General features: G+C 44.3%; 2 protein-coding genes across 6 annotated transcripts; one reads left to right on the top strand and one right to left on the bottom strand.

Annotated features, from left to right (window-relative positions):
• The first annotated feature begins 297 nt into the window (after positions 1-297).
• On the top strand, positions 298-27925 carry C17H12orf43 (chromosome 17 C12orf43 homolog). Of its 3 annotated transcripts, XM_035556555.2 has the most exons (7): positions 2253-3692; positions 4015-4060; positions 4943-5041; positions 5717-5790; positions 6105-6195; positions 6546-6917; positions 26062-27925. In XM_035556555.2, exons 1-6 carry the CDS (start codon positions 3386-3388, stop codon positions 6892-6894), a joined length of 966 nt encoding a protein of 321 aa, XP_035412448.1. In that variant the 5' UTR covers positions 2253-3385; the 3' UTR covers positions 6895-6917; positions 26062-27925. The 3 variants fall into 3 exon arrangements, with proteins under 3 accessions (XP_035412449.1, XP_035412448.1, XP_035412447.1); XM_035556556.2 differs by lacking the exon at positions 26062-27925 and having other exon boundaries at positions 298-3692; positions 6135-6195; positions 6546-7610; XM_035556554.2 differs by lacking the exon at positions 26062-27925 and having other exon boundaries at positions 6546-7610.
• HNF1A (HNF1 homeobox A) lies at positions 9846-24359 on the bottom strand. 3 transcript variants are annotated; one of them, XM_035556552.1, is made up of 10 exons: positions 24025-24359; positions 17194-17393; positions 16280-16466; positions 15725-15963; positions 14800-14957; positions 12823-13024; positions 11298-11489; positions 11011-11144; positions 10580-10721; positions 9846-9973 (listed from the first exon to the last, which is right to left on the bottom strand). In XM_035556552.1, the coding sequence occupies exons 1-10, from the start codon at positions 24357-24359 to the stop codon at positions 9846-9848; spliced, it is 1917 nt and encodes a 638-aa protein (XP_035412445.1). The 3 variants fall into 3 exon arrangements, with proteins under 3 accessions (XP_035412445.1, XP_035412446.1, XP_050570203.1); XM_035556553.1 differs by having other exon boundaries at positions 11023-11144; XM_050714246.1 differs by lacking the exon at positions 11298-11489 and having other exon boundaries at positions 11023-11144.

Raw genomic sequence — 27925 nt, 5'->3', positions numbered from 1 at the left:
GGTCTCGGCTTTCTGCTCTGACGTTTCGCTCTGCTTTTATTGCAGCTTGGCAGCCTGTGGGGGCAGCGTCCAGATGTCTGCTTCTGAAAAGAGCAAGAAGTGCAGGTCATCAACCACAGCCAATGTTTGGACCGGTCGGGGGAGAAAGGAAGGTGGCGGCTTTGAGAGGAGACAGATTGTTCAGATGCGTGCAGTGCTAGGATCTGAGCAGAGGAGCATCTCCAGGATGGGAACAAAGAGCTTTATAAAGGTATTTACACAGCTGAGAGATGCTTTGGAAGAGGGAGAGGAGGGGGCCTAGTGTCTGAAAGAGCTGTCAGAGCCAAGGTGACACCACCGGAGGGTTTTGGCCCTGCTGTGAGGGCACCCACCAGTCCTGAGGACGCTGAGGTGGAAAACAGCTTGGAAGTGCTTGCTGTTCTACCTGATAGAAAATGGGTGAATCCTAAGATAAGGTCTCCTGCTAGAAGTGAGCCTTACAAGGGAATGGGTAAGGTAACAAGTGGTTAGTGCCAAGGGAGCCTTTCAGAGAGAGAGCAAGGATATTGCCTGAGGTTTGTCCACTGGCAGAGATGGCCTGTGACTATACAGGTCTCGTGTGTGGGTTTGAACGTCCCAGCTGGGAAGTGTTCGGCAATATAAAAAGATGTGCTGAGCCTTCATATAGCTTACAGTAGCACTTAGGCTTGGCAAAACCCATAACAACGCAGTCATCCAGCAGCCCTGCTGGAACTGCTGTGCATGGTGATGGATTGCACTGGGAAATTTGTAGCTGAGGTGCACATGAAGATAGTATCTGAAAATTATAGTGGTTATGTCCTAGGACATGCATTGTGAGGCTCCACTACCCACACTAGCAGTGTATTTACTGTCTGTGAAAATTTCTCTAACAAGACAAGCTTACTCATTTTCACCAAGACAGTAAAGCAGCATGGCTTGGCACAACTTCAGCATGTAAGCAAAAATTTGGCATCTCAATGTAGTATTGGATTAATGAGAAGTTAACGAGGCCCCAAAGGTATAAATGGTATCCTCCAGATGCTGATTAAAACAAGGATAAGTTTCTGAAATTTGGACCAGCTTAGACTGGTCACCATGTATGTCTACAATCAAAGGAATTTCAGTATTAATAAAGGATTTTTTTTCTCTGGTATTTTAATCATGGGAGTAAGAGCAATGCTAAGAATAGTCTTTATTGTTTGGGTATCTTATGATAGCAAAAGCAATCTGTAAAGACATAGTTACTGCTGTAGACAACACAGCCAGGGAATATTTTCAAGGCCCAGTGTTCATTTTAACACTTTCTTTTATGTCTCAGAAAAAATGGAATATAATTATACATTTCTATAACGCCTTATTTGCAGTACCCTTGTTCCACTCCTAGTGAGTATTTTCTTTTAAAAATGGAGAATATCCAGAGATAGACAATGAATAAGATTGGGTGAGTGGAAAGGATGGTGTACAAGAATAGACTGTAAGCGTTAATCTTGTTTACAGATAAGTCTGTTCCTGTCCGATTAATCTTATTTAAAACAGCAGGTAAACTCAGATTTACTCCCACCGGTAAAGAAATTAAATTGAATGGCAATAATAAGCGATGCAAGGGAATACTTTCCTTGTTGAAGCTAATAAGTCAGCTAAATATCACTTGCACGATAGGGATATAAATGCCATTAATGTTTATGTATACTCTAATGGTGTTATGTGTATTATTGTTCAGTGTAGCTGGTAGTCAGTAATTGATTAGAAGGAGAAAAAAAACTGTAGCCTGGTTGCCAGTTCATTCTCATGGTCTGAATGAGAATAAATTACTTTGATTTATTCACTTTTTCATGATCTAAGTCACAAGACTCAAACAATGGTTATGGCACTATATATGGGTGCTATGCACAACCTGCCCTGAAATTCTCATAATTGTGAAAGTCATGCATCTATCAAGAATCAAAGACATAGAACTTCACATCAGCATTTTTCTCATCAACTCTTTGTTTTACTTGTATTTTCAACCTAATGGTATCTTAATTCAGTATTAAACCACATTTGGGAATATTCTTCCTTCCTTAAAATTTCCATGCAAGGGTTTCTGTTTGGGAGTTTTTTGCTGTTGTCCAACCAGAGGAGCAGTTTGCAAGACCTCCTGCTCATTTCACTTTTCTGTTTCACCAAAAAGGTGGGAAGCCATACAGCTATTTCTGTTACGTGACATGCTTCCATCTGTGGTTTGTTTTTTTTTTTTCCTGTACTTTTGTCTCTGGGAACTGACACATTTCAAAAACCAGGCCCATAAGCACACTGAACTCTGCCTGATCTGCTTGAGTAAAACATACTTTGAAGCATCTGGTGCTTTGACATCTGTGAAGCAAAATAATCAAGCTGAAATAGTGTTACAAGCTGTGAGAGAAATCCCCGTGCCCGTAACAGCTAGAAAGAACTAGCCGCAAGGAGTACTGCTAGGCTGGGATGAGATATCCACCAAGCCAAGCTGGGAAAGCACTGGACAGAACAGCTGCAGTGCAATCTTCAGGTTTTGTGAGTTAACGATTTGATGCCTTTGTGGAGGTCAGTTGGAACTTGTCATTCTGTGTTTGTGAAAGGCCCAGGCAGAGGAGATGCGTCTCGTCTCCCATGTCTCAGATGTTTTTCACTTATCTTTTACTAAATAGGCGAGGTGTTTTTGCCTGGTGCGTTTTACATATCTTAATGAACCTTGCATGCCTAGTACCTTTTCTGACCTGCTTTTGAAGATCAATTCCTACAGACAGATCCCATCCTATCAGATGCTTAATGGTAGAAGATCTTTGTGCTTTCCACAACGTAAGGCTGTCAGTCCATCACAAACTTCCCTTTGAGTGCTCTGTTCAGTAGCTCTGAAGCGGTGAAGTTACAACTTCAGAGATGCCACAAAGCGCGGTCAAGTGCTGAGGATGCCATTACATCTGCTCGCCTGTCCACACCCTTAATCGTAGAACCACTAAGGTTGGAAAACAGTCTCTTCCTGTAAAAGCACAGGAGCAGCACAGCTTTTTGGTACCACTGGTTTTGACTCTTGCTGCCTTTGCACAAGCCAAGAGACACGAAGGTGATGCCTGTGCTGCCTGCACAAGGGCAGCTTATCTGCAACAGATGGATGTGAGGACAGGCCACGTTTACTCCCACCACGTCCCCATCCGTGCGCACCGCTCCTCCCAGCAGCACGGATGCAGACAAAAGCAGGGGAAAGCAGCAAGTGGGCCCGCTGGCTCCTGCACAGCAGCCCCAGGTGCCTGTGCCGCTCGCCCTCGGGAGCCTCGCACACACACTCGGTCCGAGCCGGCATTTTCCTGGCACCTCGCAGCTCCGCGTCTATCGCCCCGTGCCTGGCGTTGCGCCTTCGTGCCGGGGTTTTATGGCTCGGAGGAGCGGAGGAAGGGCTTTCGGAGAGGCGGGGTGCCTGCCGCCGCCATCTTGTCGGGCAGCTCCCTGCAGGCCTACAGCCCCCAGCATGCGCCGCGGCCGGGCGGTGCGGTGCGGCAGGACTACAGCCCCCAGCACGCCCCGCGGCCGGAGCCGCCCCAAGATGGCGGCGCCCAGGGGCGGCTCGGGCCCGAACTCGGACTCGGACTCAGACAGCGGCGGCGAGGCGGCGGCGCGGTTCCGGGAGGCGGCCTGGGACTGCGTGAAGCAGGCGGCGGTGGGAGCGGAGCCGCGCGGTGGTGAGGGCTGGCGGAGGCCGGGCTCCGCTCCCCCGGCGCAGCGGCCTGTCGTGCCCCGGTTCCCCGCCGCCTTGGTCGGGCCCCTCCGCGGCTCCGCCTGCCCCGGGGCGGCCGTCAGCGGGGAGCGCCTGTGGAGCACGGGGAGGGCCTCGGCTCGGTGCCCAGGGTGGTGGCGAGCCTAAAGGTCTGCCCCAGCCGGGGCGGTGGGAGGCTTCCCTTTGCCCTCGTAAGGGTTTTCTCCAGCCCATGTGTCTGGAGGAGGGGTAAAGAGGTCCTGGCCGCAGGTCTCTTTCTCACATAGCTTTACTTCTTTCTTTGCTAGGTGGCTTTAAAAAAGATCGGTTACAGTCTGCTCAGCCTAGCCTAAGGTATTTGTGCTTCTTGTTTCAGAGTTGTGTTTCTGTGAAGAAAAACCTAAAGTATGTTGCATTTGTGCTACTTACAGTTAATGCCTTGTGGTGCTTCCTACTGGAAGATCCTAATTTGTCACAGGAATTGGTACAACTGTAATCTGGAATGGTGCTTAAATGTTTTTTTTAAGCTGATAGCTCTTTTAGGAGTATGTTTTTCACCCCTCTCATAGCAAGGCAATATAGAATTTGAAAACAAATGACTGCTGACAGTTATAGCATTAGTTCAATTTGTCAGAAATGTCCTATTAAGGAATTAATATTTACTTGTAACAATTTAACAAAATTTAAAATAGAGGGTTATATGTAGGAAGGCATATTTAAAATATTGCAATTGCAAAGCCAATCATTTGTAGGCTGGGAAAGCAGTGCCTAAGTTAGGAACCTTGCAATGGAGGTGATGCTGGCCTGTCTAAGTTTGCAGCATTTCTGTAGCCTCAGTTTTGAAAGTTGTCAGCCAGGCAACTTAGTAAAATCCTTTCTCAGGACAAGATTTACATGAATTGTATCAGTGTACACAGGAAGCACGTACTAGAGAAGGGATGTCCTGACATCATTTGTTTGCTTTTGTAGGCTATTTATAGGCTATTTTGTAGGCCATTTCAATGACAGAATCATTCAATTACCAACTGTCAGAGCTAAATAACGTGAAGTTCACTCTTGGGACCTGAACTGTTACTGTTGAGCTATTTTCCACCTTTCTTAACAGTCTTGCCTAGCGACTAAGTATAAATTAGTTCCTACAGAGTGGGAGACTTTACAGTCCCTTATCTCCTGTTTGGGTGAGAGCACTGGATGTTATTGCCCTTGGAAGAGATAATCTATTCTTATTTTAAACAGGCGTGAGGTGAATGGTCATGATGAGGATGGAAATGAGCTACAGACCACACCGGAGTTCAGGGCACATGTTGCAAAGAAACTGGGAGCAATGCTGGACAGGTATTGGCATGTGATACTTAGAAAGCTTGTTCTGTGGGTAAAGTACAGAGACACTTCTGTTTGCTAAAAGTAAAAAATTAAAGATCAGAGCGTAACCTGGATATGGAGGGGAAGCTGTTTCTCTTCTCATTTCTTTCATTCCTGTATTTAATGCAAACTTCCAGTATTCTAACCTGGCCCGTCTGTTGTGTCCCCCTGTTAAAGACTTACCTCTGCAGCACCACCAGTCTCCATTTGCTTCTGCGGTAAATATGTTGTGGGAGGAAAAAGCACAATTTGTCTGTCTTAGCGCTTTGGTCATTTAAAGGCCAGCACAAGAATCTTCCCTTTGTTTTTGTGGCTTAAAGCAATACTCCTTTCAGGGTTGTGCTGGCCGTGTGCATCTGACTGGGCTGCTGCTGTCTCTATTATGTGTGTAACTATTGCCCTGAGAACTAGAATTCCTGGAGTTTAAAGTAGGCTTTCAGAAATGTGAAGTCATTCTTGTGGCATGTGTTGCTAAGGTGAGAAGGCATAGTCTGCTTTGAGAGCAGAGAATTGAAATATTAAGGAAAAAGTAAGTAAAAAAATATCTTCCTCTAGGCTTGTTTCCTAGAAATACCCACCCAATGTTAGTTCAGTTTGTACAAAATGAAGACTTAAGTGTGTAAGATCTGACTGGGGTTTTCTGTTTAGTTTCATCACTGTCTTGAAGGATTCATCAGGACCTTCACAAACTTGTGTGCAGCAGCCTGACGGTGGAGATGATGGTGAGTTCTAGTCACAGACCTCGTGGTTCTTTTGGGATCTGGTTAGTTAAATGATGACGAGTGGGATGGATCTTGTCCAGTGCCAGTTGTACATGCAGCTGCCTAAAGAGCACTTGCAGTAGAAGATTTTGTTAGCACCAGTGGAGGCTGTTACTTTGTTCTGATTGCTGTGCCCTGAGTCCTCACAGACTGTTAGTCCCAAATAATTTCTATAAAGCCCTCCATTATCAGCAGTGAGGCTTCCTAGTGAGATTCCTGTTGGTTGCTCTCATTTTTTATCTCAGCTAAAATTCCTTTCTAAACGAATATTTTAGGTTTTCGCCTCTTCTCCTCCTCTGTCCCAGGAGACTGTGAGAAATCAGAGTGTAGCCGAGCCTCAAGGAGGAGACAGCCATCTAGCTCCAGGTGAGGTGCTGTCAGCTGCTTCACACCGAAGTACTGTTCTAATCCACATTTCAGAAGCATCTGGGACTCCCCCATGGGAACAGGAAGCTGTTTTTTGCCTGAGCAATATGTTTTCTATGGCTCTGATATTTGAGTATAGCGGACTTCTTCTGTTTCTTTTTTAATGCTGGTGAACTAGAAACTTTTGTGGGAGGTACAAACTATTTAAATGCTAACTGTGAGTACTGGAGTCCTGGAGCCACTGGATGTTTACCAGGTGGTCTGATTTTAGATTACTCTGCTGTCTGTGCGTTGGATTGATTCGAGGCAAGCATGTAACGTAATTTCCTTCCCTTTTATTACCTTTCAAGTGACCTGGACAGTGATCAAGAGTGGCAAAGGTACCAGGAGGCTGCTGTGTCAGCTGCAGACATTTTGAAGCAAAGCACTTTTCCTGCTCTGTCCCAGGATTCCAGCCAGAATCCAAGTCAGGGTTATGTAGAGCACAGCCAGAAGAAAAAGAAGAAAAAGAAAATCAAGGGAGAGAACAAGACTGAAAAGAAATTAATAGACTCAGCAGAGTGTGACCAGGTCAGCAAAGATTTGCCACACTTGTCTGCAAATGGGCAGCATAAGAGACAAGACAGCAATCATACAGAGAACACAGTGTTGCCCGGAGCTGTGAAGAAGAAGAAAAAGAAGAAGAAAAAAAGTGAATGAAGGTTTTGCTCTGCAAATGACAGGTGATTGTGATGAAGAATGCAGAAAATAAAAACTAAGAGTTGCTGTAGATGAGTGGAAACTAATTGGCAGAGCTTTTGTTCAAAAAGTTCAGTGGCTTGAGAGTCTAATTAAGTGAATTCCTATGTTGTTGGCATCCCTTGCGGAAGGGAACATTGTTCTAGTGCAGTGTTTACCTATGCTGCTGCTTATGCAGACCCAGTGCAAAAGGATTAAGTACTGCACACAGACTAGTGTGGCAGAGGGATATGACCATAGCTGTATCCCTCCTGATCTGTTCTTTCATGTCCTGAAGCCAAATCTTGTGTCATGGAGAGAGTATATGATGATTTGAATTTGGTTTACATGGCAACAGGTGATCAGTTCCTCTTTGCTTGCTCCTAGATGCCTACTAAGAATAGCTCTAGCCTGTGGCAGACTCATATATCAAAAGCATCCTGGCAGATGTCAGGGCCCCCTTATTTTTTTTTCCCCTTGTGATCATCATAACAATCTGCTGTTGAAACCTGCCATGTTACTAATCCCTCTGTAGTCTGCACCTCTTCAGGGCTCCTGCATATAAACAAAGGGTGTGCAGTGAGCTTATTTTGGGATCGTTACAAATAAGTAGTTCTGTTCAAGTTGTGTCCTTTGAAATGTCTTTTCATATAGAGTGTTTTCTGTGGCATTTTTTATTAAATCTTACTACGCTGTTAGTCTTACTTAATTTGGCAGCTTTTTTTTCTTGTTGCATTCAAATGGCTCCCTCAGCAGAGAGAAATATGGCTGAAGATGGCTTTTCAGTTGGTTGGTGATCAATGCTATGAAATTGCTACAGGAAGAACTTAAATCTTAGTCACTGTATTTCGGACCTTATTTTGGCTGACTATGACTTTTGTCTCTGAACTAAAGACTTTTAAAAGCTAAAAGTGCTACTAAAACTAAAAACTACTAAAGCGCTTTGGTAGTTTTCAGTATGGTTCTTAATCTGTTTATATTTCAGCTCCAGTATTTCAGGAAGCAACCTGTTATTTGGATAAATATTTGGCTTCTGGTTTTAGGACTGCTGGGTTTCAGTAACTAACTCATTGGCCTTAGTCAGGAGACCTAAAAGCCATGCAAGAGAAGTCAAAATAGTGAACTGTTTTTCTTTGAGCATGGGAAAACCAAAGGTGCTTGCTTTGCTACTGTAAAATCCTTGCTGTATTTCACTCAAGAAAACACAGCTGGCATCCAAAAAATGGAGAGACTGAGTAGAAAATGGGCTTGTAAACAAAATGAATGTGACAAAAAAATTATAGCCGGTTAAAATTTCAGTATACCGAAGCTAGCACCTCGGGATTTCAAATATATAGTGGTCTAAACATTATTTTTGCCTTGTTATATGATGACTTTTTTTTTTTCTGACTCAATGTATGTGCAAGTAATGCACATAGGAGACTAGGAAGCCATTCTAGGATAAAGTTCCTCGGGGAATGTAATTACTGACATTAATTTCTGATGCTTGACAGTATCAAGAGGAAGCTCTTTTCAGTAGAAACTCTAATGGACATCTGCAATATTGACATTTCCAGATACGATATCTGAAGAGTTCACCACTGGGCATTTTCTTTTTTTTTTAATTCTTCCTTATATCTTAATCTGTTATTAGTCTTGGGCATATTTTATTGTCAAGGAGTTTTGTCCCTTTCACAGCAGAAAGGATAGCTCTGTTCCTGTCACAGTAGCAGGAGCATGTTGATCGGGGCTTTTCTCATGTCTGGCTAATGACGTATCAGTGATGTAAAGGTTCAGAGTAAATACAGACGATGTAATTCCTCTTCTAATTATTTATATAAGCAGATCTTTAGGGCTAAAAGCCTCCACTTAGTGCAAGCAAGACTCTTAGACTCCAGGGAAATTGTTTACCTATCAAGATCTATAGAATCTAGCCTACAAGGAAGCTAAGAAAGAACAATTTTGTAAAATTGATCCAAGTTGGCATCTTTATAGAGAACAACTGAAAGAACTACTGCTGCTTGTGGAGCATGGGAACCCCCCCAGATGTTGTACATTGTCAGGGACCTGTGGAGAACGACGCCCCCGTGGTTGTTGAGCAAGACATGCAAGATGTCCATGTGGTTAATGTAGAGAGCTGGAATCTCCTTGTTGCTGTTAAACTTTAATTTCTGCATTTAAAACAAAGCAGAGCTATATCAAAAAATAACCAAGCCATTTGTACTGGGATAGTATGATTTTAGAATAGGTCATTTTGAGCTGGGACTGCTTGGGATTTGTAGTTACCTAAAGGATTTGTGGCTTGTAGTCACGGGTTGTGACCACAGCTTGTACTGACAGGCTCTTGCCCAGCCATTCCCCATTCAGTTTCTGGGTGATTTTCATTGCAAAGTCGGAAGCCAGGTTCTCATTCTTGCCTCCAAGATTAAGCAATTTCTCCTAATTCCCACCTGTGTTTTTTTACAGCAGAGGAGGTGAGTGTTCTAAAGGTGGTGTTCCTTTTTTGGCAGCTCAGTTTTGCTCTTTTCTGTGTGGCTTGGTTTGGTGTTGGCAGGCTTGTACAGGCCCAGCCTCGTGAAGGCTGAGCAGGATGAAAGTCCCATCCACGCCCCGGTGTTTTTGCCGTATCCCAGTCAGATCCCTATCTTCATAGGACTCCTTCGGCAGCCACGAGATGTCTGGTCGTTCTAGGCTGGCTTGTGGGGTGGGGTTTGGTGGGGGGGCAGTGGGTTCTAGCAGTGCCAGCATCATTGTTCCATAGCTCCTGCTCTGAGCCTGCGCTGCCTTCTCCCCTGGAGGCAGCCGAATGAGGGGTTTGTGTGAGGCGTGGGGGCTGGAGGTCGGCGGACCGCAGCCTTGTCTTCCTGTGGAAGGCAGTGGTGACAGATGGCAAACGCAGTTGGAGTTGCACCTTGCGTGTTGGTCGCGGCAGTCCCCCGTGAGCTGGTTGTTGGTTACTGAGTGGAGGAGGCCATCTGCGTGGAGATGAAGGTCTCGATGACGTTGTGAGAGGCTGGCAGCAGCTGACTGTGGCTGTTGGTGGAGTCAGAGCTCTGGTACAGCACCAGGCTGCTGGAGGACACTGTTAAAAGCACAGGCATAAGTATGAATTTTCACTGCAGTCTCTTTCTCATGTGTGCCTGCATTTCCAGCACAACTAAAATCTCCTGGCATAGTGGCATAATTACTTTTTCTATTTAGTGTGCCATTATATACCTAGCTCAAGTCCCGAGCTAGCTTGAAAGTGTTGTGGGAGGCAGCTCTTAGGGGGTTTGGACTTGAGGATTCTGCTTGGTTATGTCCTAGTTAATGTCTTCTCCTAGGGAGAAAAGATCTGACTGGAGTCTCTTAATGAGAGAGAATTGACCTTTCCAGCCCTGAAAACTACCTGCAGGACTGGCTATGCATGGACGTTGTTTTTGCCAGTCTTTATAAGGTTATTTTCCTCTCTCAGTTCTGAAGAAGGGTCTCATTTCCACAGTCTGGCCTTATACAGCTTGCACAGACTGTGCTAAAAAGCATGTCTTCGTACCACCTTTTCAGCAACCCCCATCCCTCCCCAAGACCCTGGGAGAGCCCTCATAGAGAATGCTGAGCCCCAGGTGCCATTTTTGGACTGGGTTTTATAGCATTGGCAAGAGCAACTAGGCAATATGGGGTTTAAGGTAGTAGTGGCTGCTCTTCTTACCAGCAGGGCTTGAGGTGAGGCGAGGGCCGGGTTGAAGGTGCTGGATGGTTGTGTCTTGGTTCTGTAAATGTATCGTCGGTGCCTGTGATACCGGTGTGTGCATCCCAGACTCTGTGTGGGTTTCTGAGTCAGATGTGAACGCCTAGAGGAAAGAAAGTTAGCGGTGCCTGGTTTCTGCATCCCTGCTAACAGGCACACAAGAAGAGTATTAGAAGGAGCAAGCAGGTGCTGTTTCCAAGGAGATTAAATTCTCCTTGATGATGCAGTGACCGGTTTGCTTTAATGCCTCCAGTATTGCAGCTGCTACCAGTAAGGCAAGGAGATGAGAGGTTGTTCTGCTGAGATGGCATAGACCACACACCCAAAAACTCTTTGACAAGTGAGGGGCTCCCTGCAGGTGTGTTCGTAAGGCAGGGAACAAACAAATGTGCTAGAGGCGTTACCTGTTTAGTTGGTGTCAGGTTAGTCAGGGCGCTGAGGTTGGCGGTGTCTGTTATCACCATGGTTTGTGGTAAGAGGCCTGTATGTGTGTACTGGGTCACCTCGGACTTGGGGCCGTAGAGAGCTGTGCACGAAAGAAAACAAGATCATGTGGGTGCTGGAGCTGTGTGTGACATTAGCTTGGCTGAGCTTTTTCTTCCTGCTGCCTGTGTCTGCAAATGCTCCAGAACAGAGCCTTTTGTTTGTTTTGTTTGAGCAAACAAGTTCACGCTCTTACCGTGAGGGTTCTGTATCTGGGCCATGGTAGCCATGAAGGGGCTCTGGTTTATGTGGCTCTGGACCTGCTGCATGAGGGGTTGCTGGTAGGACGGGTGCAGCTGCTGGGAGAACTGGACAGGCTGCAGGGTGGTGAGGCTGCTCCCCATGCTGTTTATCACGGGAACGCTCTGGGGCTGGGTTGAAGTAAGGCCTGAAAAACAAGGACTGCTGTCAGTGGTGTCTCACGCTGTGGGAGGAGTGGCTGCTCTGCAGCAGGGCCTCTGAAATCGTGGTTGTGGCAGGTCTGTTGTAGCAGGGTGAGTTCAGATCCTGCTTTTCAGGAAATAAGTTGGTAAGCCGTGATTATGAGTAGATTTCATGCCTGTGAAAATGAAGTGGGGCTGTGCAAAACATGTAATGCACACAGGTACCATAAAACCCCCTCTGACTTCCCGTGTTTGCTCCTGGGTTGCATCCCTTTGTAGCAGTATAGATCACTTGCCAGTTTAGTGATAGCCACGTGTAAAGCTCCACTGGAGAGTCCTCACTCAGAAAGGAGCTCAGAGCTACATCTCGGTGTCCAGCTCATTCCTTTATTCTTTTTTGTTATGAAGTTGTTGGCAACAGAGATTACTATGCTGTAGTTGTCCAGCCATGTGAAATAGAGATTAAACTCATTTTGTTTGGGCTGCCAAATTTTGGAACTTGGACCAGTGAGAAAGAGGTAGGAGGTTTCACACATCAGTACTCACTTCTCTACGGACCCTGTTTGTGTAAGTCACCAAGTCTCTCTAGCACTGAGACAGTGGTAATGCTCTGGGAATCTTTTTTCCTCCTATTTCTTTTCTTTTCTTTTTTTTTGCTTGCACAGAATTAGAAACAATGTCATAATCTTAGACATAAATGAGGAAATGGAAATTAGCTCACAGTTGTCACCATGGAACAAATAGGACTTCTTTCTTCCTGGGAAGAAGGTATAAGAAGAGAGTATACATTTTATTTTCCGTTATCTAATGAAATGCATTTTGGCAGTAGACTAGTCCTGGAATGAAAAGTAGTATCTTAAGTCCAGAAAAGCCGTCAAAGTAAAGAAATGTTTTTACTGCTGTAGGTTCCAAAGGCATATGCTGCTTTTTACAAGAAATAGAGCAGGATGTTTTGTCTTTCAAGCACTAGGAACATGTTTCAATTTTCATAGTTTTAAGGAGGTATTATGTTTATCTTTGGAAGATGCACAGGAGTAGGACAAAACATTGGCATGGGAATAGATTGCAAGAGTCCCATGCTCTCAAGACTTGGGTTTCTGTGTAACCTAATTCTAATATGAATAAGGAACATCTGCCCCTTAATTACATGGGTACTTGTAAGTAGTGCAGTTGGAGATCGTTAGTGTTTGTAGCAATTTCCCTGGGTACCTATCACTGCCAAATTAGTGCATTTGTCCCTGAAAGCAGGGAGGTAATGCTGACAATTACACGCAGCTCTCTATCTGAATCCCGATAAGCAGTCATTCCAGAAAACAAACAGCTGAGTACACTACTCACCTATCACGAGGGTGGAGGCACCTGTGTTGGTGAACGCTGGTGCTAGGGATGAGGTCTCGCCAGCTCCGATTGCCATAACACCGGGCAGTGATGCCATGATCAGGTTCTGAGTTTGCTGGCTCAGTGCGTGTGGGTTTTGCTCCAGGCTATGCAAGGCGGTCAGGGTGCTGACAGGGGGGAGAGTTCCTCCAGAAGCCGAGATCTGTGTGGAAGGATGACTGTGAAAAAGCCACCTGCAGCAGGTTGAGTTGGCGAGTCCCAGGGCTGTGATACGCTGCCTGCCTGCCCTTGGCCCCTTGCTAACTAGAAGGACTTCATGCTTGCTTGTCTGCAGTTTTCCTGTTTTCTCATGCTCATCAGTTAACTACGAAAGGTCAACTGATGAATTAATAAGAGTAAATCCTTGCTCTGTTTTATTTTTTTCATACTTAAGGGCTCAGAAGGGCTGTACACATGTGAATGAGGTCAGTCCAACTGCACTCTGTAGGGTAGGTTTATCCTGTGCTTTACAACTTAGGGTAGAAGATGGTGCCCAGAGAAATTAAGAGGCTCAGGTAATTTTATATGATGATTCTAGCTGTGAAGCTCAGTACAGAATCCAGGAGTTCCTCTCTTTTTCATCACCCTTTCATCTGAGAAATGCCTGTACTTTCCCTTTCTCTCAGCAAGTCTTTTGTGGCCAGTGGGTTTTCAGACTGAGACCTTAAAGGAGTTGCTGAAAAAATTCTTTAAATTTCTTTCCGCATATTTTCTTCAGGCCACATTAACTGACAGTTCCCTGTTCTTAGAGATGAAGCATATCTATTGGGTAGAACATATTCTATGCTTAGATGTCTTTCTGATTTAGTTTGTGACCTTGAGTCACCAAGAAATTTAATAACTATTTTCTCAGTCCCTGAAATGAACCACATCACCTCTGTCCATGCTCTAACAGGGTTTTGAACTTGCAAGGCCCTTTAGAGATCTGTAGTTGAAGTACTGTGCAACGGCAAAATATCATTCTAATAATTCAGCTGATAAAGAAAATTGTCATTTATACTACTTTTTTTTTTCTCCCATCAGAAAAAAATCTATAAGGACTCTTTAGGAAGAGCAAGCGCTAACAGGTTAAACAGTGGGACAAATCATCTTGATAGCAGTTTTAGAAGACAGCTTTAGAAGATGTTCCGCACCTCATGAAAACATTTTTTTTTCTTCAGGGAGAGACCAGAAAACCAGCAAAGTGAGTGAGTGACTGCAGAGATTTAAATCATACTCATTTATAATGAACTCAGCTTTGCCTCAGGCCAGTATGTGCAACTGCTGCCAACTGATTTCCTATAGGCAAGGGAACATGCGCAAACTGAAGATGGCCAGTCATGTAGTCCTAATGCTTAATTGTTAGTTATGTGGAAGGAGGTGTAGTCTAAAACAAAAAAATCTCAGAAGGAAATTTGCTTTGAGAAGGTAGGTTGCTGCAATCTAGATATCTGGTGTCTCAATCGTGTGTGCTGCGAACAGGCTGTTGGGCTTAATTTTTACAGGCAAGTAACTGGTCTCTGGTCTGTTAGTCTCAATGGTGTCTGATCAACTATCCTGAGGTGTGTAGAGTTCAAATGACAGATGGAGATGATGAGAGAGTGTCAGTGGGGAAAGGAGAAGAGAAAAGAGTCTCCTGGGAGGAGGGAAATCATGTCATACCTTGAGCTGTGTTCTTATTTTTTATTTTTTTGCCAGGACAGACGTTTTTTTATTAATCTTAAGGAAATGGCTGTGGTTCTTGCTTTCATGTCCTAATGCTCACCCTTCCCGTCAGTCACAGGTATCCCAAGAATGATCATATTACACAGCCAGTGCAAAGTGGCTCTGACCCTTATCTGTAAGAAGGTGGCTTTAAGAGTATTTGAGGAAATACCGTTTCTGAGTAGTCCAGATCGTGACCACAGGCAGAGGACTTGACATTGTCTAGGCAGCAGTACTTCAGTGTATGTCACTTACCAGCTTAGTGTCTGTGCTCAGTAAGTTCTGGCTGGGCTCCAGCCCAGGGGGAGAAACCTGGTGCAGGATGGTTTGGGTGGTCACCATGGAGTTGTTCCCGTGGTGGTTGCTGCTGGAGGACTCAGCCTCGCTGGCTGGCTGTTGGTTGTATCTCACTCCTGCATCACAACAGGGGGGAAACCGATCATCAGAAGTGAGAAACGGAGCAACTTTGGCAAGTGCTAAATTCAGTTTCCTTTGTGGGCACTTAACTTCAGTGTTTAGAGACAAGGTGGGTGGTAGGGTAACAACAGGCATTTTTACCAGTTTGACCTGGCTCTCTTCTGTAACTTGGCCTAGCTCCTTCCTCTGATCCTGACTTTAAGGTATGGCTGTGTGCCTTGCAGGGAGCAAGCAGGGTGCACTGGAAGCCCCCTCCTGGGATGCAGGTGTAGAGAGGAGTCTCAGCAAGATCATCTCTTCCCAGAGTGAGAGCAGTTTACCACCTCTGGCCTATGAAGCTGAAGAAGCTCTGTTGTTCTAGGGTGTAGAATGACCTTTCCTGATGCCTGAAAACTTAATCACAGTGCGTAATGGTGCTGATATGTATTGGAGAGAGCAATAGGCATGTGCAAGAGTGAAAAGATACAGAATTAACCTGTGGTAGCAGCCCAGTGGATAACTTCTTGAAAGGGGATTACTGTCTGCCAGTCAGGAGGGAGTGCAGAATGTCAAAGAGTAAGTGAGGAGATCTGGCTGAAAGTTTTGTTACTGAATTTAATATCACCCTGGCTTTTCTAGCCACTTGGAGACATGATCTCTATGCTTTTTCCTTATATCATGCTTTTTCTATCTGTGAATTCACTTCCGGAAGAGTGAAGTTTTAGTGACTGAGTTTGGACAGGTTTGACTGTCTCTTTCAAATCTCCTTCTGCTTGTTTCTTACCATGAACTTTGCTGGGTGAGAGAGCGGATGGTGGCTGGAGGGAGGATGAGTTGTGAGGAGTTAGAGGGGGAGCAGAGGTGGGCTGTGGCCCGCTGAAGGTGTCCATGGCCAGCTTGTGCCGGAAAGCCTCCTCCTTCCTGCGATTGGCAAACCAGTTGTAAACTCGCACCTCAGTCACCAGGTTTGAGCCCAGGCCCTGGGCCTGGGATGGGGAAACTCCTCTCTGAATACACTCTGCTCTGTTAGGAGAAAGCACAAAGGGAGTCTTGCTGAGCTCACCTTAGTCAAAGACATGGAGTTAAGTGCACAGCCCCAAAGTGACTGTGGTCTTGCACACCATGTGGAAGGATCCTGCAAGGTGTAGCAAGATGTGTGGCATTACTGGATCCTGTGTGAACAGGCGATGTTCGTCAGTGGCATTTCATTCAAGCGTGGCTGGTGGCAATGGTGACATCCACTGCTGTGCCATTATTCTGCCTCTCACGAGCTCTAGCATACCAAGAATGCAGAGAGACCCTGCTCTGCCCTTCCTCAAAGCCAGACACCCAACTTTACCTGTTGCACTCTTCCACCAGTGCCTCTCTCTCTTCTTTGCTGGGGTTTTTCTGTCTCTCGTAGGCTTGGAACAGGATCTGTTGTGAGGCAGGGCCCCACTTAAAGCGGTTTCTTCGTCCCTTCTTGGTGGGCAGATCGTCTCCCATGGGCTCCTCTGTCAAGATACCCTGGCCAGCATGTGTGAATTCTGCAGGCACAAGAGGGCAAAGGAATTTGCTTTTGGGAAGCAAAAATTACAGGCTGCCTGTCATTTTCTGCATGGATTTTATCTTTGCTCACACCTTGGAGGAGTGAAAGCCGATGCAGGGGACTTTAGAGTAAGTATGACTGGAGTCCTTTTCTCCACAACAATCTAAAGGCCAAATGTCTCATTTTACTTGTAACCCATCAATACAAAATTAACTATGACCAATTCCAGGCAAACTTTTGGAATACAGAAGTGCATGCTGCAGGGATAGGTTCCCAACGGGTGCCCATAAAGAGAGGTCTTAGAGCACACGAGGTGACAGCCAACAGTGCTTTGTTGCAGCAAGTACAGCAGCATGCAGCTTTTTGCTGCTAGGGGAACTTTTGCTTTAGCTGAAACTGCAAAAGCCTCGTTCTCTGACAGAAATTTTGTCTGCTTACACTGTTTTAATCTGAGGATGGGTGTCAAATGGTAATTGCAAATGGATAACATTAGGTTGCTTCTCTTTAGCCAAATGAGGGTTGTGGTGCAGGATAAGTGCAGGCTGCTTCATGAGGGGGTGTTTTTCCATGTACAGTTTGGTTCACCTTACTGAATACTGACATGGACTTCTCTAAGCTTCCTGCCAAAAGTGGCTTCTCCTTGATAGAAACTGGGAGCAAAGATTAGCAAGGGAGAGCACAGGCTTTTACGGAGTTAGAGACGGAACAATTGTTGCCATACTTACGCTGGGCCACCTCTCGCTGCTTGCGGACGTACCAGGTGTAGAGGGCTGCCCTTTTTTGGGTCTTCATGGGAGTGCCCTTGTTGAGGTGCTGTGAGAGGTGAGATTGGTTCAGACCAGTAGTGTCCACCACCTCGCGCTGAGGGATGTTGTGCTGCTGGAGGTAGGATTTCACCATCTTCGCTACCCGCCAGGGATCCTCTCTAGAAGGAGCAGAAAACACTCCTCAGGAGAACTATCTCTAATGCCAGTGCTCAGCAGACCTGGATGCCACGGATGTGCACTGGAGCTTCCTGAGGCACACCCTGCACATCAGCCATCACCACTGCATGTGGTGAGGCAAGAGCGTTAACTGGCTGAATAAGGGAAAGGTATTCCTTGGTGTCCTGAACCTTGTTCAATTTTGGCTCTGTGCCATTCTCTATGTACCTTTTCTTCTCTATCCTCCTTCTTTAAGGCATAGGCGCTGGGGTAAATGTACTTCATTTTCCTGGACAGATTCATTGTGACATTAGGCTGAACCTAGCTCATGCTCTGAATCTTGTCAAGGAGGAGATCCTGTGCAGTGGTGCAGGAAACGAGAACAGGCTTTCATCACAGTGACACACAACAGCTCTGTATGCATATGTACACCAAGGCATCCAGGGTTATGGTCTTGCACATCAGCTATGTTGTGCAATTCCATTGATTCACATCTAGACCACTCAAACTTCTACGTGCTTTACAGAAGAACAGGCAACCTATTAATTCCTCTTATTGCCACCTTCCTTTGGGGTAACAGCTGAAGGAATAGACAGACCTACTTGAGACCTATTCACAAAACTTGACGCTAATCTGATTTGGGATTTTATAATGACTGTGAATCTCTGATTGTTAAGATCATCAGTTAGAGTATCCATGGCAGTTCCTAAGGGAAATAGAGAAAACATGATTTTGTGACTTCTTTGTGTGTATCAGTTTCACTAGCACTGAAAATTACAATAAAGATAGATGTGAAACCATGAAGTCTAGAACCAAAGAGTGCAGGAGGCTCTCTATGGAAAAGATTCTGGTTTAGTTTTTAACAAAGAGCATCCTGCTGTGTATCATCTGTGAAACCTCCGGTGGAAGTAGTTTGCATGCTGTAGAAATACAGTGGTGTCGCATCCAACACCAGCATCAAAGGAATAACAGCAGGGGAAAAATGTACCTACGATTATGGAGAAACTGTTGCAAGAGCACACAGGTCTAAGCAACAGGCAACAGCTGTACTATTCATGGCTTTGTTGACTCAGTAAGTTGCCGGAGGCTGCAAAGTGATAAGGAGGACAAAGTCCACACCTGTTCTCTTAGTGCAAACACCCTTATCTCTGTTCCCCTCACAGTCTCTTTCCCAGTGGCTGGATAGTCCAAGGAACAAGCTCTGCTGCAGTTAAAGTATGACAGAAGCAGTGTCAGTTATAGCTCTCTGAAGACTCTGTTTTCTTAAAATAGAACAGTTTGCTTCTCTTCTATGATGGTACAGTTGCTATAGAGGCTTCTATCTTCTAGACTCTTCCCTTAACCATCTTTGTCTTTCAGAAGCCTCAAGTTGGGCTGAACTTATGAAAGCTTTCCCTTTCTCAGTGTCTTTTTCTTCTCTTACCATCCAAACCAAGGATCAATCTCTTCCCTCTGTATTTGTGATAGTCTAGCCAGCACATGTACCCTGAATTTGTTACGCAAGTTCCTGTACAAAGGAGAAAAGGCTCGGACTTGGAATCTCTGATCTCTTAGATTTGAGCTCTGGTTCAGATGGGGGGAGGAGGGACTGTTATTACTGATGGGAACCTCTCTTACATATTGATTTCCTTCCTGCACCCTGATCATGAGTCACTTCTATCTCCTCTGACAAGGAGTTTCCTTCTGTCTTCCTTACTTCTTCGAGGCAGAAATAAAGCAGGAAGAACCTGTGAGTCTCTTTTTACAGTACTTCAAAGCCTTGCGTATTTTTCTTTTGTTTTGAGACAAAGCAGAAAGAGTTCTGTGAGGTAAAATAGTGCAGGGGAGTCTTAGCCCTGTATGATTTCATAGGACAGTTGTATGAAATCCAAGCTACTCTGTATGCTGTCAAAACACAGGCTGTAATATCAATGCAGCAATTTTTTTTTTGGCCCTAGGCTACATCACAGAACAAGTGGTGGCAGTTGGTCAGCTGAACCTCACATGAACCATTGCCCAAACACCTAGTTCCATGTCTTTATCGTTGTCTAAGACACCATAAAGTGAAACCTTCACTGGTGCTAAGACTAGTTGACTGTCGGAGGGTAGGATTTCACTCTAAACCTAGTTTTCCTGGCTGTAGGTGCACTAAAATCTCAGTTCCTGAGTTAGAACTGTAGGAATGGGTCTGCCTTTCTCAAACTCTCTTTTATCTGCAAGCCTCTTCTGTTTTTTATCTTTTCTTTCTTCCCAGATGCAAGCTGTTTCCCCACTCCTCTCTTGTTCTCCCAGGTCTAATTTCTGCCTGCAGATTCTTCTCACATAGTTTTTACTTCCTTCCTCCTAAGTCTTGCTGTCCTGCTGTCAGCTTCATCTCGTCCTCTGAGCATAGCCCCTCTCCCTGACTCATCTCAGCCACAGGGGCCTGGGTCCTCTCTGCATTGCAGCTTCCCATTTTCTTAGTCCTGAGGTCACTTTTTAAGGGCGTTTTCACCTCCCTTTTGTTACCTGAACAATAAGTAACCCAGGTAGTTAGTTATAAACTCAAAGGGAACAAGAGGCTGGTTGATAATTTATAGCAACATCTCAAATTTAAATGGAAAGTAAATATCAAGTTGTTAGCATTAAAGAAAACCCATTCCAGAGAGCTGGAGATGTAACATTCAGGGGACCTTCTCCTTCCTTCACTATTACTGACTTTTCTTTCTTTTGTTCCTTTCTTTCCCCTCCTCTTCCTCATTTTTTTCCTTCTCTCCTTTCCTTCTTTCCTGTTCTCAGATTCTCAGGTAAGAGAATCCTTTGTTTCCTCGAGGTAGGTTCTGAATTTCTGCTTTGGACCAGACCTCACTTAAGCAGAGGTTCAGGGCCGGGAAGTTCTCAGGACCATCCTCTGGCCCTTTCCTGTGGAGCCTGCCAGACAACCCTCACTGATGTCAGTGGACAGACTGGAGCCGGGCTAGGCAGAGAGCAGGGAAGGTAAGACCATCCGGCAGGGTTCCTTTCTATTGAACTTGGCCTGGTTTGCCTCATCTTGGTTTATATGTGGAAATGAAAGGGGTGTGGCAGCTTCATCTCCAGATTCCCCAGCTAGAGCCATTCTAAGACGCGCTGTCAATGGGGGAAAGATTGACCCTTTATCATCACATCTTTGTTTTCTTTTTCCCTTGTGGAAAATATGCTTTTATCCCTGCCTCCAGGGGAAATCTGTCGCTTATCTCCATTGCTCTCTTTCCTAATGGAATTTTACCCCTTGCCCTACAGGTGAATTGTTGCTATACCTCTCTCTATTTGCTGTACATGTAGTAGTACGATCTGTCCCTTCTCCCAAGGTAGCTTCTTTCTTGCCTTCTACTCTAGGTAATACCTGATAATTACTCCACACAGCTCCACCTTACTAGTGAGTTATTTATTCTTTACCATAGATGCAGTTCTTTGTGTAGAGTGATTTAGAAAGAATGTTGTTAGTCAAATTGCAAATTTATGGAAGATCAGTGAGACAGATTTAGGGATGAAATAGAATATTAATTCCTCACTAGAGAAGCCTTTGTATGAACTTCCTCTGTCAGCTGTTCTCTGCAGGGACAAAATGTAATAAATGCCCATAGGTTCACCCCGTTGTGTGGATGTCTCTTGTCTACATCCTGTTTTGCTCATCTGTGCTTAGTGGTTCTGAAACTGTGGCTTCAACTTCAGTGGTCCTGTGAGGACGTATTTGGTCTCTTGATGCTATCACTCTTCCTTTCCACCACCTGGTAAGCCTAGCAATGGTTTCTTTCCTGATACTACTTAATGAGCAATGCCTGCACTTACCACAAAGACTTTCTTCTATCGCTTGTAGCTGCCCACAAGTCAATCTTTCTGTTCAAATGTGGTTTACAGTGTTAGACCAGGAATTGTTAGGCCAAAGAAGCTTCTATCTAAAGGCAGAAGTGCCTCCATCAGGTTTCTAGATTTGAAATCCTCGTGTGGATGCTGAAATAGCTTTGCAAGCATTAAAGTTCTACTGTGGATACCTGGGCTTGGAGATTAGTTCTTGCCTTCCTTCCTTTTATTTGTTGCTGGCAGTAATTTCCACTAGAGACTGTTCTGCCCTGCCTGTAATTATTTGCAATATTATTTTAAGGACATTACCTTTTGCCATATATTAATGGAAAGGTTTGTTCTTAAAACCAAAAAGATGTTTATTAACAGGTAACAATGGCTTAGATATTACCAAACCCTGATACTGGTTCAGATGCTTTGAATAGATTCCCAGACATACAATTGCTTTAAATACATTTATATAAATCTTTGATCAGAAATTTGAAACTTGACGATACAGACTTCCTACTATCTTCACTTTATCTTGAATAATTTTGATCTATTATATTCCTTCATAAGTGTGCTTCTAACTTTTTGGCTGAAACTGGGACTTTTGGTCCCCTTCGTACTGTCTTGAGCAGCAGAAGTAAATTACTCTATCCTGTAACACTGGGGACTGACAAAATAAAGCTTTGAAGTTCAAAACAAAGCTTTGCAATTAAGACCTAGTACGAGGCTTAGAAGATGCTGGTTCTTGCCCAGTCCTCTCTCTGCTCTCCTAATGTTTTAGGTAAATCCTAGAATCCTGTTGTGTAAAAGGGGAATGCTGCTCAATTGACTGTGTGCAGAGAGATGGGAGACTGTTGATTGGAAAGCATTAACGTTACAGGTTTGCAAGAGAGGTAAGTGTTGTGCTGAGGCTGGTAATAAGCACAGGAAAGACCAGTAGCAAGTTCCCAGAAAGGCAGGGAGGGTCAGAAAACAGATTTCACACTGAATTGAAGGTGACAGGAAGGAATTCCTTCCATCTGCGAGTCTGTTCTCAGATCACAGTGGATGGCATGTTAGTCCTGCTTCACCCATTCATTAGAAAGAATGGGACAAAGCCAGGTGTTCCTCTTCAACTTCCATGGCTGCCTTTGTGGAGAGATACCTGATCAGAAGTTAATGATCAAAAAGCTTATCAGGGGCTTTTCATCTATAAATTTATAAGACAAAAGAGAAATAATAAAGCCATTGGATAATTAGTAACTAGCCAGGGCCCGCCCGGTGCCACTGGTCTCAAACTACCCCAAGACCTGTACGCAGACTCAGGGAGACGAGAAGGAGACAAGGATGAGGGGAAGGAAACGAGTGTGGAAAGGAAAGGGAAAATTAGCCAGAAAGACATCAAAATGGGAGGTCTAGCAGCAGAGACAAAAGTGAGGAGAGAAAAGGGAATAGTGAAAAAGAACAAGGGAGAAGAAAAGTAAGAGGAACAGAGGAGACTAAAAGATGTGACAGAGCTGGAAGGGGGGAAGATGAGAGGAGAAAGAGACTTACTGGTCCAAAAAGAGGACTGAATTGCTGGGAATGCTCTCCCCACCCAGGTAAGAGCTGATCCAGTGAATTTACCTCTCTTGGGTACTGCAGAGTCATCAGCTCCCAGTCTACCAGGGAGCTTTCATCTCTTAAGTATCTACAGTGAATTGAAGCTCTTGACATGGTGTTTTTCTAGCTCTGGCCTTTGTGGTGGGATTTTAAGTTTGCTTCTTGTTGTTACCTTTTGTATTAATTTTGTTTGCTTATGAAGAGGAGTGACCAGAAAGCCTGAGAAATTCTCTAACTGGGTTTTAGTTTTAGTGAAGATTTTAAGTGCAGGATATTGCTGCATCTTGTGTCTTCTGTCAGCTTGTGATTTCAAAATACACACCCCCAAAACAGATGGGCAAGATTCTGCTTCTGTTATGCTAGATAGCTTGGGATGGACCCGGTCCTTGCTTGGGCAAACCTCTTAGCTTGCCCACAGGAATAGTATCCCAGGAAGAATCCCAAACAGGAATCTTGGTGAATGTTTCTCTGAATCTGTTATAAGGCTTACTGGCTCAGGGAACTCTGCCTGTTTTTTGATTTCAAAAATGCCTGTGTGCAAAGGCAAAATTGTGTGGCAGTAAAGCCTGTAATTGTTGCTGTTTGTGTTCTGTTGTAGATGTGACAGGCAGCGGATGGTAGAAGCGTAGTTTGTTCTGCCTAGGTTTTAACCTCTGCATCTATTTGATTTGTGCTCTTTCTACGAGAAAAATCTCCAGTGAAGTGAGGAGAACTTTGCACTCGCAGGAGTGACAAGAACAAGTTCTCTTGGTTTGTCTTTGACTAATAATCTATAGCAAAAAATGGTAAAATTAAAAATATTTATCTCCTTAAAAATAGCAGGAAAGCATTGCAACTTCAATTTACCATGAATTCATAGGTTAATATGATACCAGTTAAGAGTGACCATATATATTTTATTTTTTCATCCCTTGATGACTGAAATTGTGAATCCTACAAAAATGTAAATCTTAAAAACTAGCATTTAGTCAGAGAAGTAAGTTATACAGGCCCCGGGCTGTTCTCAAGCTAGATGATATAAGCGCTTCAAATATGTAAAGAGGGTCCGTGTCTCCCTCTATGCATTTTAAGTGAGATTAAAAGAGAAAATTTGAGCATCTGTAAGTAATTGGGGGAATGTTTTGGGATAGTTGCTAGTCTGGGCATGGTTGAAGACTGTCTCTCCAGCTAGATCAATTGTAAATACTAGGAACATTGAGCGGAAGGGGTAAGGAAAAGAGATTTAGAGGGAGAATACAAGAAAGCAGCAAAGAGGAGCCTTACTGTAATAGTCTTTCCACCACAGCCTTCTGGTGAGCAGCCTCCTCAGGGCTCAAGTTTTCCAGCTCCTTCATTATCGGAGGGGTAAATTCCTCCCCGTCATCAGAGGTTTCATCTTCCGATAACCTGGATTCCCCCATTCCATTGGGGAGATTAGGGATTTCGGGACAAGATTCCCCTTTCTCTGTCTGGAGGGCATTGATGGCGCGCTGACTTTCACTCTGGAGCATGTAGGGTTCCACTTCACTCAGTGCCTTAATCAGGGTCTCCTTGGTTAGCCCCGACTCCAGCAGCGCTCCCAGCAGCTCCACTTGAAGATGACTCAGCTTCGAGACCATGGTCTTCAGGCTGGTGTCCCTTGGATCTGAATTCCAGGTTATCCCGCTTCCAGCTTCCCTACACCATGTTCCTGAGGTAACGCGCCCGACTGTCAGCAGAGTGGGCACAGCACAGCCTCCCGCCTTTACGCCCCCCCCAAAAAAAAAAACAAAATACAAAATTGAGCCACTTCAGACCCCCCACGACTGTCCTGAGCCAGTGCTGATAAAGGGACCCTTGGCTATCTGTTTACATTGGAGCAATGTAAATTCTCCAAGGTTCATATTTATCTGTGTGCTTAGCAAGTTACTGAACTTTGGACTTCAGCACTGCAGCAGCAGTTCACAAAGTGCAGAGGGAGAGAAAGCAGGGGGAGGGGGAAAGGGAGGGAAGCAGAAGGGAGAAGGTGAGTAAAATGAAGGGATAGAAGTTCTGCCAGCATGGAGAAGAAAAGTAAGCTATGGAAAAAGAAAAGGGGAGAATGAGAAAGGGCCAAAAATAAGTCATGCTTTTCCTATCGGATTTAGAGAAGGAAGAGATGGAGTACCTAAGAGGAAGAGGCACGTTGGGCTCTGCCTGGTTCAGGAGAAGGTGCTGCTGTTGGAAGATGGCAAAGCCTACTCAGAGCTCTGGCTGTGGCGAAGTTGAGCTGCTTGCAGCCCCTTACGAAGGCTTTGGGCTGAGAGAAAGCTGCTTGAGGCTGAGAGAAAGCTGCCTTGGCAGCCTTGTTAGCCTTTGTGCAACCCTCCATCCAGTAGAGAAGAGCAATGGCTGAGTTTATATAAATGTTCCCAAGACTCACAGGACATTCTGGAGATCCAGCTGACTTCTGTGGCAGAGCATCGAGTGTTAAATGACTTTTTCACTTCTGCCTTTTTGCTTGCTGGGTATCTTGATATACAAATACCAGTCCCACCATTATAACTTGCCATGTTTATTGCTTAACTGATGAGCAGGTGCAGTGTACCCACATAATTCAGAGGATTACAGGGCTTGTCCTGTTGAGCTTGTGATTCAAGCATATGATAAGGAATAGCCCTGGGTGTTGGTATATGCTGAAAGTCCCTCTCCTATCTTCAGTTGCCCTGCTTCTGAGAAGTGCCATTTTTGGTTCCCATTTATCACTCCCCCTTGATACCAGCACCGCTCTAATGTTCTACTCCCACCTGTTGGGTGACTTCTGAAAGCATGTTCTCTAGCTAAGCTGGAATTATTTAGTGCAGTTCTCAGGGAGTCATTATGACAAAGGTCTCTTCTGCTCTGAAAATATATAAATGACTCTATCTGCTTTGAGTGGCTAAATTAGGAAATAGCTTGGTGTGGACTTGATTGTGCATGAGCATCTTGTGCAAACGATTCCTTCTTACATGATCAAGAGGATTTAAAACCGATGTTTTAACAGAAGTTTCCTAGGGGCAGCTATTTGTCTCTTTACACACTCCCATCAAGCCCAAGCTAAGAGGAGCCCAATTTCAAAACTCACTATTTCCAAAACTCACTAGTGTCCTGAGACAATGCTGCAAGGTGACCTTGGCTCCTATTTCCCTTTGTGGGCAGTGTTAGCCGTGCTCTCCAGGCTGCTGTGACAAAATGCTGAAGTCAGCAGCTGAAGGATAGAGCTCTTTTTCAGACTGGACCCCTTCTTCCGCAAAGCAAACTGCGGTTGGACTGCTGGGTTGACCCTTTCAACCAGGACTTGTTAACCGTTAGCTTTTGTTTCAGATGGCATCTACACCCAGAGTACCACCAGCTCCCCTTGCTGCAGTGACCTAAAAAAAGTTCAGATGGCTACAGAAGACTGTGAGGCAAAAAAGAAGTAACCATTTGGAGTCCATGTAAAAACACTTAATGTAAGAAACTTTCTTGTGAATGTTAATGTAAAAATACGTCTTTGGTTTCTAAAGGTTTGTTTATTGTTATACTGTAAGAGTATTTAAGGAGCGGTGAGTTTTTTGGGATCGTCCTATCAATGTTTTGATACAATTTGTGTGTTTTACTCTTGATTTCAATTGTGCTTATTTTTCTCCTGCAGTAGGCATGCCAATGCTGGTCAATAACAGTAATTGTAATTCGTGATTATAGTATCCAACTGTGATATGTCTTATTCACGATACATCTTTAAAAATTTTGCAAATGGGGATAACAGATTGTGAGTCTTCTACCATATGCGACAGAAGATTCTGTCATACTAGGTTACTTCTGTTTTTCTGTGGCATGGTGATTTCTTTTACCTAAACTAAGATGGAAAATATCATTGTTATTTAAAAGATTGTCCAATCTGTTTTCTGTAAGTCTGTCTCTTGTATGCTTGGGGAGGAATGGGAGGGACAAACAACCCAAACTTCAGGCAAAAACGGCAGTCTTTGTCAAGGGAAAGTGTAAAGAAGAAAACACAGCAACAAATTATCTGTCTATATTGTGTGGTTTCAAGGATTCCTTATGCATCCAAAAGCCCTTTCCCTGTTGCTTCTGCTTGCCCTGGAGATCTTCAGTTGCAGGGGGTTTTAAAATACCCTGTTTTGAAACTGGTGAAATATGAAGACTTTAGAAACAGAAACGAACATCTGTTTGTATGTTAGGACCTCACTGAATGCTACAACCGGATGCCATATGGAGAATCGTGAGCTGAAAATGGAAACCTTTCAAATACTGAGGAGGAGGTAAATATTCTCTATCGCTTTCACCTGAAGTGCTTTTTCCCTTGGTCTATTAGAGTTGCCCATTTTAAACTGTAGTAGCCTAGACAATTAACAAAACATGAAAGAAAGAAACTTTCTTTCAACTTCTACATCACCTTTACGTTCACTGTAACCTGCCAGACCCTGCTAGTTAATGGTTCAGGACTCCATTAAGTATTTCAGGTTCTTCAGTGCAGGAAAACTAGTGACCTTTTTAGTGTTTCTTAAACGTTACAAATTGCTAGCAATCAGACTGAACACTTGGGAAGTAGACAGGAGACTGCTGCTGTGAATTACTCCTATTTTAGACGTGGACAATAAAGACTGCAATATCGTTTTTCTCAGATTATTACAAGTGCCACAATATGCTGTTCTGAGGTAATAAGGGCAGCAGAGGTCAAGGGTGGAAGCTGCAATGTGCTGCAATGCTTTAACCAACTAAATTATAGTTCTAGTAGGAGAGCAGGAACTAAATAGTAGAGTGCCATAATCCATAATACTCTTGTAACTAAATTGTACCTCACAGATTTTGCCTTGAGAATGAGTATTTGAAAGAAAAGGAGTTTGTTGCAATTACGGAAATCAACATACACTAAGCACTGGTAATAAATGAAAATGGGTATAGCAAAACAATTTGCTGGGCCATTACTTGATTCTTAATTTACCCAGACTAACATGATCTTCGTAATTGTGATAGGGCAAGTTTCTGAAGTTTGAAAACTGAATGATACTGCTGCTGCTTCTCACATTTGCAATATCTGTTTCTGTTGTTCTGCAAAATTGCTTGGTTTTCCCTAGGTGTAACTAATATGGAGGCTGAACTCCCTCAAATTCAGTGCTTCAGTGACTAGATGTAAGCAGCTTTACAACACTAAACTGGCCAGATTAACAGCAGGCTCACAAATAAT

This window comes from Cygnus atratus, chromosome 17, assembly GCF_013377495.2.
Source record: "Cygnus atratus isolate AKBS03 ecotype Queensland, Australia chromosome 17, CAtr_DNAZoo_HiC_assembly, whole genome shotgun sequence".
Taxonomy (NCBI): domain Eukaryota; kingdom Metazoa; phylum Chordata; class Aves; order Anseriformes; family Anatidae; genus Cygnus; species Cygnus atratus.
Note: the sequence above shows the minus strand (reverse complement) of the source record. Positions and strands in the feature narration are given on the sequence as shown.

Coding starts and splice junctions, on each gene's coding strand:
- C17H12orf43 (XM_035556555.2), top strand. CDS start 3,386: ATGGCTCGGAGGAGCGGAGGAAGGGCTTTCGGAGAGGCGGGGTGCCTG. Junction 5,042..5,716: donor CTGGGAGCAATGCTGGACAG/GTATTGGCATGT, acceptor TTTTCTGTTTAG/TTTCATCACTGTCTTGAAGG. Junction 5,791..6,104: donor GCCTGACGGTGGAGATGATG/GTGAGTTCTAGT, acceptor CGAATATTTTAG/GTTTTCGCCTCTTCTCCTCC.
- HNF1A (XM_035556552.1), bottom strand. CDS start 24,359: ATGGTCTCGAAGCTGAGTCATCTTCAAGTGGAGCTGCTGGGAGCGCTG. Junction 11,145..11,297: donor CCAGATACAGAACCCTCACG/GTAAGAGCGTGA, acceptor TTTCGTGCACAG/CTCTCTACGGCCCCAAGTCC. Junction 10,722..11,010: donor CTAAACAGGTAACGCCTCTA/GCACATTTGTTT, acceptor TCTTTCCTCTAG/GCGTTCACATCTGACTCAGA.